The sequence below is a fragment of the Brassica rapa genome, chromosome A05, assembly GCF_000309985.2.
Source record: "Brassica rapa cultivar Chiifu-401-42 chromosome A05, CAAS_Brap_v3.01, whole genome shotgun sequence".
In the NCBI taxonomy this organism is placed as follows: Eukaryota; Viridiplantae; Streptophyta; class Magnoliopsida; order Brassicales; family Brassicaceae; genus Brassica; species Brassica rapa.
The window spans coordinates 6159763-6179618 of record NC_024799.2 but is presented as its reverse complement, the minus strand read 5'-3'; the positions used below and the strand labels follow the sequence as shown (position 1 = coordinate 6179618).

The 19856-nt window shown below is 35.6% G+C and overlaps 5 protein-coding genes and 1 long non-coding RNA gene across 10 annotated transcripts in view; 1 reads left to right on the top strand and 5 right to left on the bottom strand.

The window, feature by feature from the left end:
* LOC117134085 overlaps positions 1 to 19856 on the bottom strand; it is a 905201-nt gene that overhangs the window by 284935 nt on the left and 600410 nt on the right. The window lies entirely within an intron of this gene.
* On the bottom strand, positions 954 to 2572 carry LOC103867547 (auxin-responsive protein IAA13). Its single transcript, XM_033291821.1, has 4 exons — positions 2096 to 2572; positions 1523 to 1909; positions 1388 to 1449; positions 954 to 1297 (listed from the first exon to the last, which is right to left on the bottom strand). Exons 1-4 carry the CDS (start codon positions 2314 to 2316, stop codon positions 1257 to 1259), a joined length of 711 nt encoding a protein of 236 aa, XP_033147712.1. The 5' UTR covers positions 2317 to 2572; the 3' UTR covers positions 954 to 1256.
* Positions 5243 to 8323, top strand: LOC103867545. 2 transcript variants are annotated; one of them, XR_632683.3, is made up of 4 exons: positions 5243 to 7115; positions 7315 to 7426; positions 7561 to 7617; positions 8046 to 8323. It is a non-coding gene; the product is annotated as an uncharacterized LOC103867545 (long non-coding RNA). The 2 variants fall into 2 exon arrangements; XR_632680.3 differs by having other exon boundaries at positions 5333 to 7426.
* LOC108871861 lies at positions 9823 to 12355 on the bottom strand. Its single transcript, XM_033291916.1, is given in 5 exon segments — positions 9823 to 9974; positions 10056 to 10059; positions 11477 to 11556; positions 11559 to 11847; positions 12344 to 12355. Coding segments are annotated over 5 exon segments (537 nt in total).
* LOC103867544 lies at positions 10120 to 14199 on the bottom strand. The gene has a single exon (XM_009145625.3). The coding sequence runs from the start codon at positions 14134 to 14136 to the stop codon at positions 12451 to 12453; it is 1686 nt and encodes a 561-aa protein (XP_009143873.1). The 5' UTR covers positions 14137 to 14199; the 3' UTR covers positions 10120 to 12450.
* On the bottom strand, positions 15539 to 19504 carry LOC103867543 (plasmodesmata-located protein 3). Of its 4 annotated transcripts, none has more exons than XM_033291807.1 (5): positions 18697 to 19504; positions 17993 to 18358; positions 17542 to 17640; positions 17091 to 17146; positions 15539 to 16010 (listed from the first exon to the last, which is right to left on the bottom strand). In XM_033291807.1, the coding sequence occupies exons 1-4, from the start codon at positions 19124 to 19126 to the stop codon at positions 17139 to 17141; spliced, it is 903 nt and encodes a 300-aa protein (XP_033147698.1). In that variant the 5' UTR covers positions 19127 to 19504; the 3' UTR covers positions 15539 to 16010; positions 17091 to 17138. The 4 variants fall into 4 exon arrangements, with proteins under 4 accessions (XP_033147698.1, XP_018514233.2, XP_009143871.2 ...); XM_018658717.2 differs by lacking the exon at positions 15539 to 16010 and adding an exon at positions 16749 to 16966 and having other exon boundaries at positions 18697 to 19503; XM_009145624.3 differs by lacking the exon at positions 15539 to 16010 and adding an exon at positions 16788 to 16966 and having other exon boundaries at positions 17542 to 17649; positions 18697 to 19489.

Genomic DNA, 19856 nt, shown 5'->3' with positions numbered 1-19856 from the left:
ACCAAAAAAACTTTGTTAAACAACCAAAAACACACACTTTCTCCCATTCTCTCTTCCTATCTCTCTCTTCCTTCTCTCTAGAAAACTAATTTCCCTTTTTTTTTTATGATTAGTACACAAATAAGCCCTAAATCATTTTCCGAGTCAAGATATAACCCAACACCGTACAAACAACCTATTTCATCAGTTCGGCAAACAACTTCATACAAATTCTACAAACACCCATAAAGAACATAACTAACCTAATAACAACATACATTCTCTAACTAAACAATACAATCCACATACACAGCAAAAATACACATCGTTGACAAACAAATAAGGTCCACTCCGCGCGAAGCGCGGGCAAACCACTAGTAAATATATAAAACAGAGTTAAACTAATAATTATATTTAGTTTTATAATTACCAAATATTATAAAAATATTACTTATAAATCAAAATTTCCAGAAAAACTGACTTATCCAAATATATTGAATACAAAATATTTAAAATTGCTTTAATGATTTGAAGAATTTTTATTTAAAATATTAAAAGTTACCGAATTATCTAATATTTGATCCGGAAAAACTAAACCCCTGATTTATTTATAACCCAAATCACCGATTTTTTTTTTTGAAAAACCAAAACATAACCGTAACCAAATTGAAACCAAAATATTATCGTATATAAGCTGGTTCCTAACATACTTGAATTAAATAAAAAAACAAACAGAAAACCGAATTGAGTTTCATAAGTAGCTGAACGATACATATGTCTTTAGAACCAAAACAAAAACAAAAAACAGAACCAAAAAATCAAGCCTAATGTTGATCTAAAATGGACAATATCTTTGACATTTTATTTGAATTTTGGAGTCATTTTCGTGTTTGCATATTTTTAACCCATTTGATGTCATGTGGATATAGACTCGTTTCTTGGATCAATAAGAGCGAACTCATAAAACAAAACTTTTGTTACAAAACCCATAACAACGATATTAGATAAGCTTCAAATATTTACAGTGTGGTAAAAGAAATAAAGAGCATTCTCTTCCATAGTATATGATGAAATCTCAACAGCAAAATAAAAGACAGCAATAAAAGATAAAAAAAAAAACTAAAGAAAAAACTAGGAAAACCCATTAGAAGAACCAAGAAACATACACAACCTTGATAATGATCAATCTAGCTTCTGTTTCTTCCTTATGCTTGCTTCAAAAACCCCACAAAATAAAAACCTGTAACAACGTAATGTGGAAAAGAGAGCTAAACCTGTCACTTTCTTTGTCTCTCGTTCGATTCTTGATGTCTTGCAGCTGCATATAACAAAGATGTTTTAGTCCATGATTTTTATTACATGTTTCAACAAAACAATAAGAGACACCAAGACAAGATAGTCTACATACCGAGTCCATTAGCTTCAGAGGTTTTCATCACCCTAAGCCTTTTCACCGAGGTGATGAACATTCTAAAAAAAAAAAAAAAAACAAATTAGATCATTATAAAACATTCATCAGACTCAAAGTTTTTAGATGCTTCACCTCCATGGGACATCACCAACAAGCATCCAATCACCTTCCTTGTCTTCATAAGTAAGTACAAACTCAGAAGATCCATCTAAAAGCCTCAGCGGCTTGGTGAACTGACCCGTTAACCCGATAGTACCCGGGTTACCGCGAAAGAACATATCTTCCAGTGTCTGCGCCAAATTCTCGTAAGAAGAATGAGCATTCAAATCAACTTTCCTTCCTATAGCAACTCCATCCATGTTCACCTTAATAAACCCAACTTGCACTTTCTTGTTCACATCTTTAGTCTCATCATCTTTCACCTTCTTCTTACCAGCTTCCCCTTCTTCTTCCCTTGCTGACTTTGCAGCTAAACTGTTCATCCTGTGAGATCCAATAGGTGGCCATCCCACAACTTGACTGCTAACACACAAAGCAAACATCCAAATGAAAAACAAAATGAATCAAGAGCTATTTCCTCAACAATAACAAGACTCCTAATTTGAAAAACAGAGCCTTTCTTCCTACATAAGTTAACTGAGCAATAGCCAAACACTAAGAATCTTTAGCTAGGAAAGGATTGAACTTTTATGACAAAAGACGAACCTTGAACGAGGAGGAGAAGCACCAGCGTGAGAAGCAGAGTCAGCAGCTCGTTTAGAGCCAACAGAAGGAAAATCTTTTGCAGTCAAGAGCCTCCCACGCTCTCCCCACGCGCCGCCACCACCTTGTTTACCAATCTTGGCCGCCGTTCCACCGCCAAGACTGAGCCCTAGACCAAGCTCTAGCTCACTTTCAGCTTTCCCCATCTCAAGCTCAGAAATCATTTAGACAACAACAACAAAACCCAAAAGAGACTTTACAAGTCAAGAACTTAAGAAAAGAAAACAACCTGAGAGTGCAAAGGAGACAAAGAAAGAGGAGAGAAGGAAACAAGAAAACAAACAACACAGAAAGAGACAGAGAGAGGATTTTAAGGGTTTCTTGAAATCTGGAGAGAGTGTTCAAGGAGAAGAAAGAGAGAGGATTAGGTGGTGGAGAGAGTGATGAGAAACGGGACCCATATGTCTGGTAGTGGCCATAGGCCATACCAACAACAATGCCATTCTTTCCTCTTTAAAGTCCTTTTCTACTTTTTTATTTCTATTTTATTAGTAAAGATTTTAACTTTTCTTCCCGACATTATCATACTTGTCGTGCTCCCGTTGCGTTAATTGTTTTGTTTATAAATGAAATAAAAACTTTAAAAAACTATATAGTATGAAAAACAGTTGTTTGTTTCTTGTATAATTTGTGGAAAGCTTTGTTTAAACATCACTCTTTCTTTTTCTATTTTTGCAAGAATTTGTATTCGTTTTGATGATCACCACCATATATGGATCGTTTATTTGTATTCATACAAATCTTATTTGGTAGTTATGCTTTATCATATTCATTAAACGCAAAACTGGCTAGATATATGAACATGTATAGCTAACCAGTTTTGAAAAGTTTAATTATGATCAATAAGACAATAATGCAATCTATATACAGATAGTGGAGATACATCTGTTAAAATCTAATTGGAATGACTAATCATTTTAGTCTTTAGTCATGCTATTATCTTTGAACTTAAAGATTGATATGCTTATGCATATCTATATATTTTTGTATCAGTGATAATGATATGATATGTTTTCTTCACTAATCAAATGAGTTTCATTTTAATACCCATGTATTTGTTTTTAACAAAATAAAAAAAGTTGTCATTATATCATATGTATATTCCCCTTGCTTATTTATTTATGTTTTGTTGGAGACTATGATTGATGTCAAATAAAGTGAGAAAATAAAAAAAATTGGTTGCTAATAGGAATTATTAAATAAATAGTAGTGATGAGATTAGGCATCATCATGTTTCTTGATATGCTATGATGATCCTTTGAAAACTTTTTCAATCGCAATTGATGTGTGGAAATTCCTCTTTTGATCAAAATCATGACTAAGTGACATTATGAGCACATATATTTCATACTCTATTGATGGATTTGTTAGAAAAAAAAAAAAGGAACTTAGAGCACCCGCAATGAGAATCCTTAAAGTGGAGTCCTTAGAGAAAAAATAATTAAATAATCGGTAGATCCCACCAAAAATTAAGGATTCAATCCTTAAAATTCCTAAATAAGGATTCTTTTTAGTGAATCCTTGCACTATTTACGGGTCCCGACGACACGTGTCGACCCGTAATTGGTTGATATTTATTTTTTTTATCTAAAAAGGAAAAAAATAATAATAATATTTAAAAAATCAAAATACACTTTTTCAAAGGACTTCCCTTTGAGTAACACCATTGCGGGTGCTCTTAGTTTTCTTTAATAATTTGAACATTTAAAAATAGAATTAATAATTTCGATGGTCTAAAACATGACCGTCGCAATATGAACAACTAAACAACTATTCTGAAGAAAGAAAAAAGGACAATATAAAAGATAGACTTTTTTGGTCTTCAGCAATTCAAAAACAATACCAAATTCCATAAATATAAATCTAGTAGCAAATTACTCTTATCTTTTCTCCTAAATGAGTATAGCTTTATTATATTTCTTATTTTTATATTATATATATTTTTTTAATTTTAGTAAGATTGTATATTTCAAATATATATATATATATATACATAGTTTTTTTTTTAATAACCGTAGGTGATCCGAACATTAATCTAGACTAATTTCCCCAAGCCGGCGCATCAGTTGGTAATACTGAAACTAGCGTAAAACCACCTAAACGAGAATCGAACCTTACGAAAATAACTACATAGATGTTGCATATTTATTATTTAGTTCCATTTTTTTACTAAATCATAATTACTTTCCTCTTACATTTTTAACAAATTTGATCATCATTCTAGTAACATTTTAATCAAAATTGGAAACTAACTATAACATGCGTTTGTTGTAAATGTGAAATTAGTAATCATAATGTTAAAATTTCAAAATGTCGATATCATATTTGCAATTGTATTTTAACAAAAAAAAAGTTACACATGTGGTCTTTTTCTTAGGAATAGGATACCTGCATATATCTTCAAAGCGAACGTATTCTCCCAGTTCCAAGAACCATCAGTTAGTCAATATCAGATATTTGATTCTATATTTTTCAAGATATATCACATTATACGTTTGTTCTAGAATTCCGTGTAGTTTTAAAATTTGCGATTTATTCATCTTCCTCCTTTTGCAATTTTCCTCGCTTCTTCTTTGGCTATCTGTGTCGTTCCTGCTTTAGCTATAAAGTCGAAACCCAAGTGGTAGTAATTAAGAAAATAGATTAAAAGAAACATTTCTTTATTCATAATCCGCGATTCCGCATTAGCATTTTATATATTTGAAAAATTAGGGAGAAAGTGAATGTATCGGGTTATAAGATGAGAAAAAAACCAAAATAGCACTAAATCAAGTTTTTGTTCCCAAACTAGTATTCAAGGCCAAAAGTTACAAAAATAACACTCAAGGGGTGGGGTTTAGGGTTTAGAATTTAGGGTTTAGAGTTTAGAGTTTAGGTTTTAGGGTTTAGAGTTGAGAAATGAGGTTTTGGGGATAAGATTTCAAATTTTGAAAAATAAAAAAATTTAAATTTTTCAAAAGATAAAATGCTATTTTGGTCATTTTAGTTTTTGAATGCTATTTTTGTGATATAAACTTCGAAAGGTGCTATTTTGAAGATTTGCCCTTATAAGATTCTAAAAATTGCCATTAGTGCGTAGTAATATCGATGTATCATATGAAACCTAAAAAAAAAGAATCGATGTATCATTTATTGGTTGAGTCCACAAAGTATAGGACGATGCATGATACTAGAAAATGGGAGAAGCGTATTAAGCTAAGACCACATGCATAGTAAAAGCAAACCATATGCAGATACGTACGAAACAAGAAACAAAGACTCAATCATCTCAATGAGTTGAAATTTGAGAAAAAAAAATGGTGCGGGAATACTAGAAGCTTCCCACTTTGAAGCCTAAATGAGTCCTCTGATATATACCTTTCAGAGTATTGTTTACTTGTCCGTTAATTATTTTCAAAGTATTAACCCCATGTCCGGTCGAGAAATTTTTTTGCCTAAAGCAAAAATAAAAGATTGGCCTATGAAATTGAAGTGAGGACTTTCAGCCTAGAAAGTGGTACTTTACCACTGCACTGTAAGCGATATTTACGTTATTAATTCCCTTAAATTGTTTATGTAATTTGGCGCTTAAAACTTTAGTTTTACCAGCTTTAAGTCAAGACCAGCCCTGAATTTACCCCTTATTGCATAAATTTACTAGAAACGCAGATGAATCTTTATTCAAGGATTGCAAATTTATGTTTCACCATGTATATATAACGTATTGTGATCCTTTGTACGAAGTGCTGGTGAAAAGAAAATAGAGTGAAGCAATCGATAAAGGTAACTACAAGAAAACGTTTTATTTTGAAACAGTATTCTGTAAAGCTTTATCAACATTATCTAGCGTTCGTGTATCTTTTAACTAATCAAATTTCTATATCTGACGAATTATATCGATCAATTGTACCGTGAATTGTGTTTGTCTCCTTGAACATGCATGCGCAACTTGAAGTTATTATAATTTGGAATCATAAGGAAAAGACAAAAGAAGATTCATGATATAGAATTTGTAATCAAATGTTCAGGATAAATGATGAAGACTTCACGCTTGTAAAAATATTTGTGTGTGTGATGAAAGTATAAACATTCGAAATGTACCATATTCCAGACTTCATGCATGCTTTCATGCATCTATGTATATATGTGTTTTGATATAATTTATCGTATAAACAATTGGATTGTTTGTAACATTCCAATTGTAAGTTTGTAACCTATATATTATTCTAAGAAAAACTGTAAGTTATCAAAGAAAAAACTATCTGATAACGTATTGAGATTGTAAAAGGACATGTATACTGTAAAGTAAGATTAAGCACTAGTATACTCATCATTTTAGAAAGTTATAGGTTGTTAATAATTTTATGTGAAACCATTTAATGGAATAAAATATGCAGAAAATTTAGTGTTGTTCTTTTTTTATATATCATCCGAGCGAATATCATGATTTTGAAGAAACTTCGTAGTCACGAATCACGATTCAAAGATTAAAGCATATAGTCGATAATCACTCTGTATATATATATGACGACGGAAATAATAAATAACTCGAAGACATGTAAGCTGAACTTATCTTAAAGATATTATAGGAAGTGTTTTTTCGAGCTGCCAATGTGACTACAACACGTAAACAAAGTTTCCTCGAACAAATTGACGACACCTTCTTATTACGTGTTCTATTAATGTTTCACACTAAATCAGATGCTTAGAGCATAATTATCCCAGTTTCTTAGATGGGGTTTCACAGAAAATAAGGCAATTAATTAAATGGAAACAAAATTAAAAGCATATAACCGATCCTAAGTTAAGGGTTTTTGTAACCGATCATAGAAAAGTTTCTTATAACACGTGTCAGCAACATGTATTTTTGGTTTTTTTTTGTTTTTTTTTCTCTCTTTTCTTTTCTTCCTTTCCTCTTCTCTCATCCTCTCCCGTGTTCTCCGTCGACGATGAGAAGGAGGGCGAGTATGGTTACGTTTGCAAGGTATCCTCTCGTTTCATCGATCTCATATCATTTTGTTCTTTTGCTATTAAGTCGATCTGATACAAGGAAAGATTGGTGCGAGGAAGTAGATTTGTTTTCAATTACTATGCAATGACCTTGGTCCTTGAATGAATCTGTTGATTTTGTCTTGGCTAAGCAACTCAAATGCTAGTTTCTGATGTGATCTGATACTTCTTAGTGGTTTGACATTTGATTTCTTGTTTTCGTGATGAGATTGGTGATATATATAAGCTTTTTCTGTGATGGGGAAGATCACTTACATTGCTCCATCTGGCCAATATTCCCTTAAGGTTTGTTTTTCTCAAACGATATATATGAATAAATCTTTTCTTTTTCTTCATTGTTTGACTTGATTGATTTACTTTGTTGGAAAAAAGATTGATTTTCTGCTCATGGCTGCTTGACTGTGTTTTTCATTTATCAGGATACAGTGCTAGAGCTTGAATTCCAGGGGGTTAAGAAGTCGTACAACATGCTTCAGGTTTGAACGCATCTTAAATTTTCCTACTCGCAAACGTTTAGCTATCCGATCACTTTGTTAAATTGGTTTGTTTGATAATGTGTCAGAGCTGGCCTGTATGGACGCCTAGGCCAGTTGGGTTTTGTCGCTTGTTAGACTTGGTTTATGGTTAGTGAATATGTGTGTGTTGAATGCTTGAAGTAGTTGATAGAGGTGGTTAATAAATGCAGCGTAGAGTTAGGTTGTGGTTAGTGATTAAGTGTGTGATGAATGCTTGTTTTAGTTTAAGAAGAATCTCTGTTTAAGTTTAAGAACAATCTCTGTTCTTGCTCTGTTTAAGTGTCTTGTGTGATGGTGTTGTTAAACGAGTGTGGCATGTTTCTTGTTCTCGTATGGAGTTACCGTATTTATGTTTATGTTTCATATATATACTCTTGTTTTCTACGCAGGTAACATGACACAAGACGAGGCAGATGTGAGCACACGAGTCACGGAGTTGGGATTGGAAGAATCACGGACTTGGAAGTGGAAGGGATCACGTAATCATCTACACTCCTCTACAAGTAATCAAAAATAAATAAATTTTTTTTTTTTAGAAACCCAAATTAAAAAACTACCATTGTAGCTCAAAAATTATGTGATTCTTAACTAAGATCCTTAGCTAAAATTTATTAGTTAAATAATCAATAAAGTGTACTTAAGAAACTTTATGGGTTTCTAGGGATAATGATGCTCTTAGGTTCTTTGTCGGAGATCACATCTTTTGTTTCATTCATCCTTTACCAAATATAGTATATATTAAAATTATGAGAATATACTTCTCTCTATCGCATCAGTGCATCTCCCGGATAATTTCTACCCACAACGCAAAAATCTTTTCCCACCATTTATGAACTCACCATATTTTTTTTTGTCGGCATGAACTCACCATATAGTCTATTTAATTACTAATTAGGCCTCATATATCTCTTATTGACCAGGGCCGATAGTTGTATCCAGGACCGTGAAGCAGGTCAAGGTCAAGCATTGTGCTTGTCTTCGGGCCGGTTATAGTAAATATGATTTTGGGGCCAATTTTTTAAAAGTTGTCTTTGGTGGTGGTTTGGTATGATGCTTTAATTGACCAGGTCATAAGTTCGAGCTAGCTTAGCATCGTTTTTGTATTTTATTTGTTTATATCAGTTATTTTAAGTTAAATTTTTATATTAAAACAAATTAAGGGGCCAAAAAAAAATTATGCTTCTAACCTACAAAAGGTTAGGCACGGCCCTGGTTGTATCTACCTTTCTCCAGCCAGTCACGTTATCCCCTTCTAGTAATCTTCAGAGTTTAAAGAATATAAGCTCTTTTTACTCTCTGAGAAACCGCATTCATACTTTATGTTTCATTTTCTCACCGGCAACTGAGGAAATTGAACAAACTCAACTACGGTAGATGGATCCAAACACTTGTTCCCTATAATCATATTCCTTTCCTACTGATGCATTTTATTTTATTTTACATTCCATCGTTCCCTAATTTTAAAATAAAATGCATCACTAGGAAAGGAACATGATTATAGGGTAGTAATATTTGAGAAGCGTAAAAAAAATATTTAACTGCAAAACAATAGAGTGACAATATAATAAAACAGTTGAATGGAAAGGGTAACTTTCAATCCATGAAGACTGTAGAATCATTTCATTGTAACACTGTTGTTGAATTTTTACCAGTTACAAGATCCATATAGAGAAATTATGCTAGAGATCTCATTATGTAACGAATTAACGGTAAGTATAGAAGTATTTGTCGTGAAAGACGAAAAAGAGTGTCGTTTTAGGGAGGCAAAACGAGAAAGGCGCGTGGATGAAACCAAAGCTTCTATTATTAAAACGACACGTTGTTCGATGGTCTTCGGCCGGATGTTTTAACCCGTTCAGTGCATGCAAGACACAAATGCCCTTTCTCGCTCTTTTTACATATTTTTTTTTCACACGCCTTTTACTTTAACGGCGCCATTTAGTCTTTTTTTCGACTAAGTTTCTTTATATTAATTAATCAGTCATGACATTGTTATACAAAAATGGGGAGGGAGGGGGGGGAGGGTGGGGGGGAGGAGGGGTGGAGACACGTATGGAACACACTCCATGCATTATTAGATGTTAAAGATTTTATTGCTAACAAATCTGCACAGGAATTTGCAGACCTACTGCGATACACAAACTTGATGTTATGAAAATGAGATTTCTAAACCGGAATAGTCATTAGATAATTCTCCAATCGTAGGTTAATATTTGTAGCTTGTAAGCATCTATTTTTTTGTAACTTAGCTTGTAAGCATCTTGTGACTTGTATATTATCACCTTCAAAAATCACTTTCTTGTATCCCAATGAGTAAGCTGCCGAAGCACTAGAAGACGAAGTAGCTGAGAATACCTTTTTCTCTCTCGACCGCGACTCTCTAAAGCAAAACTCACCACAGCTCTGTTTTCCTCCGGTAGCGGCGTCGGAGCCGTTGCCGGTGGCCCCCTCTCCCCTATATCTTGTTTTTTTTCTTGCCTCTTAAGCTCCTCAAACCTCTCTGTCCGATATGCTAAGACTCTAAGAGTCGATCCACCATCAGATCTTCAGATCCGGGACGCTGGTGATGGGTCTGTCAGGTGGTCGGCTTCCTCCGGAGTTGCGGTGAGGCTAAGGTGGTCAGGATGTGGCGAGGTCGGCTTTTACGGTGGTTTGATTCAGATTGACGTTTTTCCCCTTTGTTCGATCTGGATCTAGCCGGAGCTTGCTGGCGCGTGCTTCACTGAATCGGCTCTCCTGACACAGATCTGTTCGGATCTTTGTCTGTGTGGTGCGGTGGTGGCGGCTCTGTCTTCTCCGCCTTGGCGTCTTGGTGCAGGAGGAGTCTTTCTACTCCGCTCAGTTCGGACTTCGACGGTAGTTTACCTTCAAGGCGTGCGTCGGTCTCGCTTCCTCCGGCGGTGTCGTTTGAAGTATCCGACGGTGCGTGTAAAGTAGCAAGCTTGGTGGCGCGTGGAGTTGTCTGCGCTTTGGCGTCACTTCTTGGTACTTTGCTCCGGTCTTCGCCTTTCAGTTCATGGCCTTGTCTGGTGGTTTCTCTTCTAAGTGAAGAGTTCTTGGGTATTGTTCTTCATGGTTAGTGTGGCCAACGTCGCACCGTTGGCTACGGTTTTGAGTGAAGAACCTCCCTCTTGTTCTAAGAGGTGGAGTGCGTGGACATTAGTGGTGCTTCGTGAGTTTTCGGAGTCTTCCTCTCTGTCCGTGGCGATGCACTTGGAGTGTTGTCCTTCCCAGTATCGGAGTCTGTCCTTGCAAGCTTCGGTAGGATGCCTTCTTTCTTCTTACTGCAGGTACCGCTTCGACGAGACAAGGCAGCTACAGTTCAACCGGTCTTGTTAGGTGTTGAGTGCTCACGCCTTGGCGTCCAGTCCGGTTGGTTCAGCTATGAACTCTCGGGTCTATTCACTCAACTATGCGCTTAATTCAGCTGAGATTGCGAGCGTGAGGAGATCTTCAAGATCCAGCTACTCTGTTGATGGCATAAGATGAACCGGCAACCAAGGAAACTTGGTGAACGCTACCCTCGAATGCTTTCTATCAACGGTTGAGAACGGGGATTGATAGTCTAAGGATAACTGAACTATTTAGCGGATTGCGCCGGTTTAGAGGTGGTCGAGCGAAGCTAAAGATGTTTAGTTAGGTGTAGATTTTTGTTCAAATCATGTTTGTAATCAAAGTTTGAATTGTCTGTATTAGGTTTTGATGTTTAGTTTAATTTCCGTAATCCGCTACTAGTTGTCTTTGTAATTTCTGTCACAAACTTGAAAACTTGGTATAATATTTAACATTTTACCAAAAAAAAAAAAAATGAGTAAGCTGCCTGTATAGCCCAAATTAAGGCAGTACATTCACCTTCTTCTATTGTACTTCGACCTTCAAATATGCCCATTCCACAGTCAAGAACTAACCATATTTATTTTGTATAATCCAACCCGTTCCTGATTCTTGACGACCTAAATGGTGAGAAACATCATAATTGCATTTAACCCAATCTTCCGGTGACGACGGTTGCCAAAACTTAATTACCGCATCAGGAGTACTAATGCTGATACATCTAGTTGTTGTTGTAGGAATCTGATTAAATCGATGCCACTCTACAAGATCATCAGTTATCTTTGAGTGAAGGACACCTGGAGACCATACTTTAGAATTGAAGATTAATTCATTCCAACATTTCCATAGCCATTTAGTCTTTTATTTAAGTCACAAATAGTTTTGGTGGATAGGTTTTTTTTTTTGTCTTCCTCTTTTTATTTTCTCTGAAAGTAATTCATGAAGATATATATATCAATATTTATGTCTTAAAGAAGATGCAAGATATCTAATAAAACTCATCACTAAAAAAATATATTAAAATATATAAGAAACAGTAAATAGTACTCCAAATAAAAACTCCAGATGTCTTTGAAAATTTCCTTTAACATGTATTTATACTTAATGGTTCACATTTTCAAAAGATATTGAATTTTAATTAACTAACTAAAGTTTGTTAAAATATCATCAAAATCAAGTCTAGATGGTAAGTTAAAATACTGAAATTATTCTAAGAACATTCTCACTTCCTATTATTTATTTTAATATTTGGTATTTGTATATGCTTTTTGATTATTTTTAGAACGAATTTTAAAAATGACCATAAAATAATTTTTTCTGTGACATTTAAAATAGGATTGAATAAATTATTCACAATTTTTTTCATTCACATACTGTACTCTCCAAAAAAAAGAGGATATTGGTCAGTCTATTTTGTTTTGACATATTAATTGATCTAAATCTAAAAATGTAAAAAAAAAATTACAAATAACTCAAATCATCAGCGGATGAGGCTAAACGAGGCAGACCCTTGGACCCACCTTTCCTTTTCGACCCGTCATGATCCGACCCGCCTCCACAAACAAATGTGCATTCAACACCGCAGAGATTACTAAAACACGAGAAAAGACCGTTTCCTCCCTCGGTATGACGGCGGTTATGTTTCTTCTTCTTCTTCGCCGTCGGAGTTTTCCGCCTCGAGCTCTTCCCTCCGCCTCCGTTTGCCGATACAGGAACAATCTCCCTCCCTACATCGCTGCTTTGATGACTTGATCCAAGATCGTAAAGCGGAGGAAGCTCCGTCCGCCATCGCTCGAGTTTCGAGCGGAGACCTTCAATGTTGCTATCGTCGTCGAGGCTCCACTCGCTGAGGATCGAACTCTCAGTGTCGTTAGCTTGCGATCTCTCTTTCGATTTCTGATTCGTTACTCCTGAAGATGACGGACCTAACTCCGATTCGGTTAAAATCAAGCGTCCTGCTAAATTAGATCTCATCGGTGTTGATCTGTAGTTAGATCGTTTCGGAGTCGATCCGACGATATTAGATCTTATCGGAGTAGATCCGACGATGTTAGATCGTAACGGCGTCGCCGCTAGGATGTTAGATCTGATCGGAGTAGAGGCGACGATGTTCGACCTCAACGGCGTTCCGTGCTTCGACAAGTACGGGGAAGCGCGATTGCTGCCACGATCATAGTCCCTGGGCGGCGGCTTTGGCGTTCTTCTCGGAGTTTTGCGTGAATGATCATACGATCGATAAGGCGACTCATCGTCGTATCTCTCGCTTCTAGGCGGCATCACATCGTTGTTCTCGCTTAATTGATCCACGAAATCTAGCTCGAACGAATCGTATCTCTCCCTAGGAATGTTAGGAGTTTCATAAGGAGACTTGTTATCATCGGAATCCGTCGTCGTCGTATGGTGTCCCGACGTAGTTTCCGAATTGCTGCTCACATGTTTCGTATTAGCCACACGGCTCCGCTCAGCTCTGCTTAAAAGATCGGAAACAACCATCGAGCTCGTATCACTCCTCGTACGGCGGAGCATCGGTGGTTTCGAGACTACGGATTGGTACTGTTTCGACGATGGAGATTGCGGATTCTTGAAGCTCCCTTTGAAGCTGTTAAGATGCAAATACGGCTCCTCTTCGCCCAGCAAGTCTTTGGGACCAACCGCAGAAGAGTCCATGTGCGTGTAAAGCGGCAAACTTCGCATAGATCCGTCAAGGATGCCCACACCGATGTTCAATATCCCCTGAGGTCGACCAGATGGCCGGCGAACTTGAAGCGCCACGAATCTCATCCCGAGAGGTGGAGTATGGCGATACTCTTCGTTGCTTCGGTATCCAGGTCGACGATTTGGCGGGATTAGGTTGCTGATGAGGACACGGATTGTGCCGACGTGAACGTCGCGGAACCAATGCAATGTGTAGATTTCGACTACCACGGCTGAAGTATCTGCGTAGAGGAAATCCTCGCTGACCCGGAAAACGAACTTGTCGTTCCAAGTTGGGTTCGCGGCGCCGGTGTAGTCGACGCGGGTTGTGAGTTTACGCTGGGAGTGAACCCAAGCCACGGCGTAAGTCTTCATTTTACGGGAGACGGGAGCTAGTTCCTGTGCGGAGATTATGTTGAGTTCTAGTAATTGGAACGAGGGAAACATCGACATTGTATGTGTACAACGATCAATGTGTGTTGTCTAAGTCATTAGATGGAATCTTGGTCGGAGATTTGGAGAATTGAAAGGGATATGGAATTGGAATCTTGAATTCTTGATTAGACCCCTAAGGTGTGAAGGGTTCTCCATTGAATAGATCATTAGATTGTTATCGTCTGGTGGCTAATCTCCGAATGGTATGGATAAAGTATTAGCCATTGCTTCTTATCTTTCTTTCTTTTTTGCTCAATCCTTTTATTAACCTTTGAAGCAGAGAGAGGAGAAGAGTCACTCCTAGAATCCACTTTTGGTTTTGCTGTATAGAAATTGTGAGAGAGGAAGACAAGGGATCGTACGTTATATTATTTAGTAGTGATTTGTACAAGTTTGATTGTGATCGAGTTGTCAATTCTTGGAGATATTATTAGAACTCTTGTTTTTTTTGTGCAACTATTAGAACTCTTTATACATAGACAACAGAGGCTAATATGTCTTGTTGCAATTAGATTAAATAGCAAAATAGATAATAGATATTATCCGCCTTGGTTCCAAAATTTAAAAGAACTAATATATATATATATATATATATATATATATATATTTTATAATCCTCTCATAGTAAAATATTATTTCTGTAAATTTACATTGAAATGCGTATGACCTTCAAATCCGAGGGAAAACCTGTTTTTCATACACAGGTTCATCATTGTCATTGACTGATTGTTGTTGCTTCTATCAAGCTTTAGGAGCTGTACTTATGTGTATTTACAGCGAGTCTTCGGCCTGTGCTACTAATAGGCTTTTCGGATTTGTAGCCCAAATAAAAACAGTCATGGACGAAATCCAACTACCTTGTAGGTCTGGTTAAAGTCGCGAGTTTTAGTGTCACTCTCTATCTTTACTCGTGATCGTGGCGTGAAGCTTTGTTCTTTTTCTTCTTCTTCTTTTGCAGCGTTTATGAACTGCATCTTAAATTCGGTAACATTAATTCTCTTATGAAAGTAGCAATTGGACCACCTACCATATCCCAATCTCATAATATGCAATTAAATGCCAAAACATTTGCTTACAAGTCAGCAAGTCATTAAAATTTGTGCGGAGAGTGTGGATGTTTGATCCCAAAAGGAAAATTGAGTATCAAATTTTCGCTATTCCCAAAAAGATATTTAAATATCATAGGCCTCATACAGTCACAACTCACACGTCTCCATGAAATTTCATGAACACCGTAGCAGTATAAAAAATTACAACGAGTCTCGAGACCACATGATATTTAGAACTATAAACAAACGCACGTTCAGAAATACTACATAATCCGTGAAGTCAACGTTCGCATTTTCAGACTTAAATTTAAGCAAACAAGGTTTGAACTTTGAAGAACGCGGTGGAGTCCAACTCATTTACACGAAACAAATAAAATAAAATAAAACTCCCCTCGTAAAATTATTAAAGTTTCTTATCGAGCGAGATTTTGATAAAAGTACAAAAAACAAGTTGGCAGAAAAAACAAGATGACAGGAACCTAAAAGCAACGTAACGCCCTAAAAACAAAATATCATTAAAACATACAAAAAAGAAGATATCTAGTGTAATTTATACACAAAGATGTATAAATTTGCATCTATACAATGTAACACTACTGATTCCAAGAAGAAAACAATAATATTCACCACTTATCATTTTTAAGTGATAGTTATAGTCTTGGGTTATAGTGTAAGAATTGTCTCACCTTATAGGGTTTGGATGGACAATCGAGGAGGATGATAGAACCGTGTCGTTCTCGTATGCGGCCCCTGCGAGAGTTGTTCGATCTCTCCTTTCTGCAGAAGGACTATTCTCCGGGAAGCCCTTACGAAGTGCAGAGAACGGGGCTACTCTTCAGTTTGCTGTGAATAGGATTCAAGTCAGCTTGTCAAAGCCATTAATTCTGAATGCTCTTTCTCAGAATTATATTATATGGCATGATTGTTGATATTCTTGCTTTAGCTTCCGGTTTTGATGTAAACTGGATCTGGCGTGAGAGAAATAGTGCTGCTGGTACTTTAGCTAAGCATGTTTTTAGTTGTTGAGGAAACCTTTGTGACTATCATCTAACTCTTCATAATTTAATGACAATTAGTGTTTTTTTTTAAGTGAAAGTTATATTGTAGAAGTTGCCTAATTGCTATTGGCAAAAAAACATTACGGTATAATATCTGGTCAATTTTCTTAAAGGGTGTAGTCGTAACCCTTATCTTATAGTCTAAACACTATCCTATTATTATTGATAACGACAGTTGAATAAAAACAGATACTTTTTGCATTTCAAATTCAAAACATCACCTAACAATCTATCAAAAACAATTGATAGTCAAAATCACTTATTTAAAATTAGAAGCAGAGTGGATACATTAAATTAAACGATGAGTTAATAACATAATTAAGCGAACAAAACCTAACATAAATATTTCTTATATCGTTTCAAGGATGATTATTAAAGTTTTATAACATTTATTAAAATCTAGTAAAAAACTTAACTAAATGTAAAAATTAGTTTAAATATTTAAATTTATAAAATAGTTTTCTTAACAAAAAAAACTACTGTAGTTCAATAAGTAAAATGAAATAAAGGGAATATAAACATATTTGTTAAATATTCAACCATTTCAAATTCGAAATGTGTCTGGTTTAATGGTTTCTAATAGACCTTACCGAGCTTAAAATATAGGAAATTCAGACAAAAGTCTTTAGCAACTACGGATGATCAAATTCATTTACAGTTTTCTTTTTTTTACCGAATTTGAAAACATATTTGAAGTACTCGAGTCCCGTCTACGAGTAACATAATGTAATGGTCAAATTTCTTCATCCATCCACCGCAAAAAAAAAAAAAAAAAAAAATCAAAGAGAATATCAATTTGAAGGAATCCAAAATCGGAAATTAATTGCATGCACTGATGCACCTCGGAATCCACATTAGCTTTTACCTCTATTCCGGGGTTGGTTTCTTTTTGTTGGCTTCATCCTCCTTATTTTCAATAATCTGCCAAAATAACACAAATAGGTACACAATCATATAAAATATTTGCCCTTCTTTCTCCACTTGCATACCTATATACAAATGCTTTCACTTTCAAATCAATTTATTCCATATTAAAAAAAAAATATTTGTGTGAAGATTTGGAATATCGGATAGAATCTTACAACCAAATCTTCGAAATCACTTTTGCTCAAATTAGAAGGAGAATATATATAGTTAAAAAAAAACTAAATCTTTATTTTGGCAAAAGAATAACATCAAAAAGAAAATGGCAATCCATTATGAATGCGTCTGAGTTACGTTACGTTTGCATGTGGTTTTATACGTGCATGGGTGTAGAACGCCTGTTAATTTACACATGTATGTATAAATGTGTATTTAAAGAAGAGAGAACGTACCGTCATATTTCTTCTTCATCAAGTTTTTGACGAAAAGCAAACAAATGATAAGAAATCCAAGACCAGCTGTTCCTCCTACTATTATTGCCACCGTTTTGCCTGTTGTTCCTGTCTCATTTCTCTTTATTTTATTCTTTATTTCTTAAAACATTTATAAATACAAATGATTTTTTATTTAAAAAAAAAATAATCCCTGAAGTTCATACTCAATTTTAAACGATAACTAATTAGAATGTTGAAAAAAAGGAAAAAGGAAAAGTAAAATTTGAAAAAATAAATCAATGGGATTGGAGCCTGAAAATGAAAGAACAAGTCTCACACTGAAGTCTTTTGAATTAAAGTTGAACATTAAATATTATTTTAAGTCAAATAAAAAGATAATTAAATTAAAATCGTACTCTACTTTAAACAAAAAATATCAACACTTTTTCAAGATTAATAGAATTTTTACCTGAGGAAGAAGAAGAACCTGAAGAGCCAGAGCTTGAAGAAGGCGAAGAAGGTCCTCTGGGAACACCATTAGGGTAATACTTATAACCGATGAAACACTTGTGAAGATAAATCTGACCGGAGCTCGAGCTTCCACATTCCACTTGAGCCTTCTCTAACGCGTTCTTGATGCAGCCGCTACAATCTGAATCTCCCACATCGCCTTCGCACTGTCCTAACACGTAAACAGATTCGTAAGTAGTCGCGTAGAAGCCGTGCCCTGAAACGACACCGTTTTGCATTACACCAAAGGCAGTGTCTCTCCTCTCTTCGAACCCTGTTCCGGCCACGTTGTTCTTCCCACATGTCTTGAATAACATCTCCATCCCTGAGAAATTATTAAACCGGAATGAAAATTAAATTATTCACTCTCGGTTCGGTTTATATTAAACCGAACTAAAACCGTAAATGGATCCTAAAATTGAAACACCCATTTCTCATAATAATTTAACCAGCTAATCCAAACCCGGTTTGGTTTAATTGAAAACGAAGAAACAACCTTAAATCCCAAATCTTTACTATTGAACCGGAGTAAAGCTGATGCTTAGTCAGGTTCTTGAAATCCGGTTTCAAAATTCGGTTCAGAATAACCAAAATACAAACATTGAACCTGAACCGGTTTAGTGTAACCAAACATTGAGATTAAACCGGATATGGGTGGTTTACCTGAAATTTGAGCAAAGCCAGCAATTTCATAAAGAAGATAACAGCCGGAGAGCTGAACTCTAGCTGCAATGGTTTTGCCGCAGAGCTTCCCGGAGAGAACAGGAAGACGACTAACACAGCTGTAACAGTCGTTGTTGCTCAAGTCTCCTCTACACTGAAAAAGACCAGTAATGGTGGTTTGGCTCGTCGTACCAGTAGTGGTTTTGTAGAACTTGGTTTTAGTTGACTGAGTGACCAATGAGCCATACATTGCAGAGAGGGCCTGCGAGTACAGACCAGACGGATCTGAGAACTGCTGTCTTGCGCATCCTTTGTAGATTAAGTTCGTGTAGTCTGGTGATGCAGAATCCGCTAGCTTGAGATCTGAGAACAGGGCCATGGAGAGTATGATGATGATGCAAAGAGACGAGAGCTTGAGTGATAAACCCATGTTTGGTTTTTCTTCTTTGTAAGAGAGTGTAGTGGTGGTAAAGAGATTTTGAGGTTGTTTCTATGTTTTTCTGAAAAAAAAATGGATTTGAAAGATTGAATCTTTTTTTTGTGGGGTTTTTTGGGATTTTGTAAAATTCTGTGAGTGGCAGTGGCTCCTCAGTAAAAGCTATTTCTTTTTTTTTTCTTTTTTTCTTCTGGGTTTCTGGTTTCAATGGTGAAAGAGAGAGAGAGAGAGAGGATTTTGTAGGCTTTGGATGACCACTCTTATCTCTCTCTCTACATATGTGGAAGACAAGATTAGGATAAAGAAAGAGAAAGTTCTATTTTTTCTTTTTAATTTATGTATAGTAAAACAATCAATCAAACACTCTTTCAGCCACCAGTCTTAAGTACAGTACAATGTGTTTGGTGAAATGCAGGCTTTCAGTAATTCCCAATATCATTTATTGATTTTATACACTGTTGATTTATTCCATAATTCCCTTTTTTCCAACCTAATTATTTTCTTTTTGGGTCAAATTTTACCAACCTAATTAAAAAGGAGATTCATGCTTAGTAATTTAAAGTAACTAATCTTTCAGCTCACTTTACTTTATGAAATAAGCATCCACGAATCTACCTTTATATGGTACCAAATAGCTAATAAGTTTCTAACGTCTATATTTTGTACTTGTTACTAATCCTACTCCATTAAAAAAGTTTCTAAGTTATATCATTTATATATCATT

Bases quoted from the DNA above. Each gene is read 5' to 3' on its own strand.
- LOC103867547 (XM_033291821.1), bottom strand. From the start codon at position 2,316: ATGATTTCTGAGCTTGAGATGGGGAAAGCTGAAAGTGAGCTAGAGCTT. The intron at 1,910-2,095 runs GTTCGTCTTTTG...GTGTGTTAGCAG, and splicing joins GCTTCTCCTCCTCGTTCAAG to TCAAGTTGTGGGATGGCCAC. The intron at 1,450-1,522 runs GTGAAGCATCTA...TTTTTTTTTTAG, and splicing joins GTTGGTGATGTCCCATGGAG to AATGTTCATCACCTCGGTGA.
- LOC103867544 (XM_009145625.3), bottom strand. From the start codon at position 14,136: ATGTCGATGTTTCCCTCGTTCCAATTACTAGAACTCAACATAATCTCC.
- LOC103867543 (XM_009145624.3), bottom strand. From the start codon at position 19,126: ATGGGTTTATCACTCAAGCTCTCGTCTCTTTGCATCATCATCATACTC. The intron at 18,359-18,696 runs GTAAACCACCCA...ATAATTTCTCAG, and splicing joins TGGCTTTGCTCAAATTTCAG to GGATGGAGATGTTATTCAAG. The intron at 17,650-17,992 runs GTAAAAATTCTA...GAAATGAGACAG, and splicing joins AGGTTCTTCTTCTTCCTCAG to GAACAACAGGCAAAACGGTG.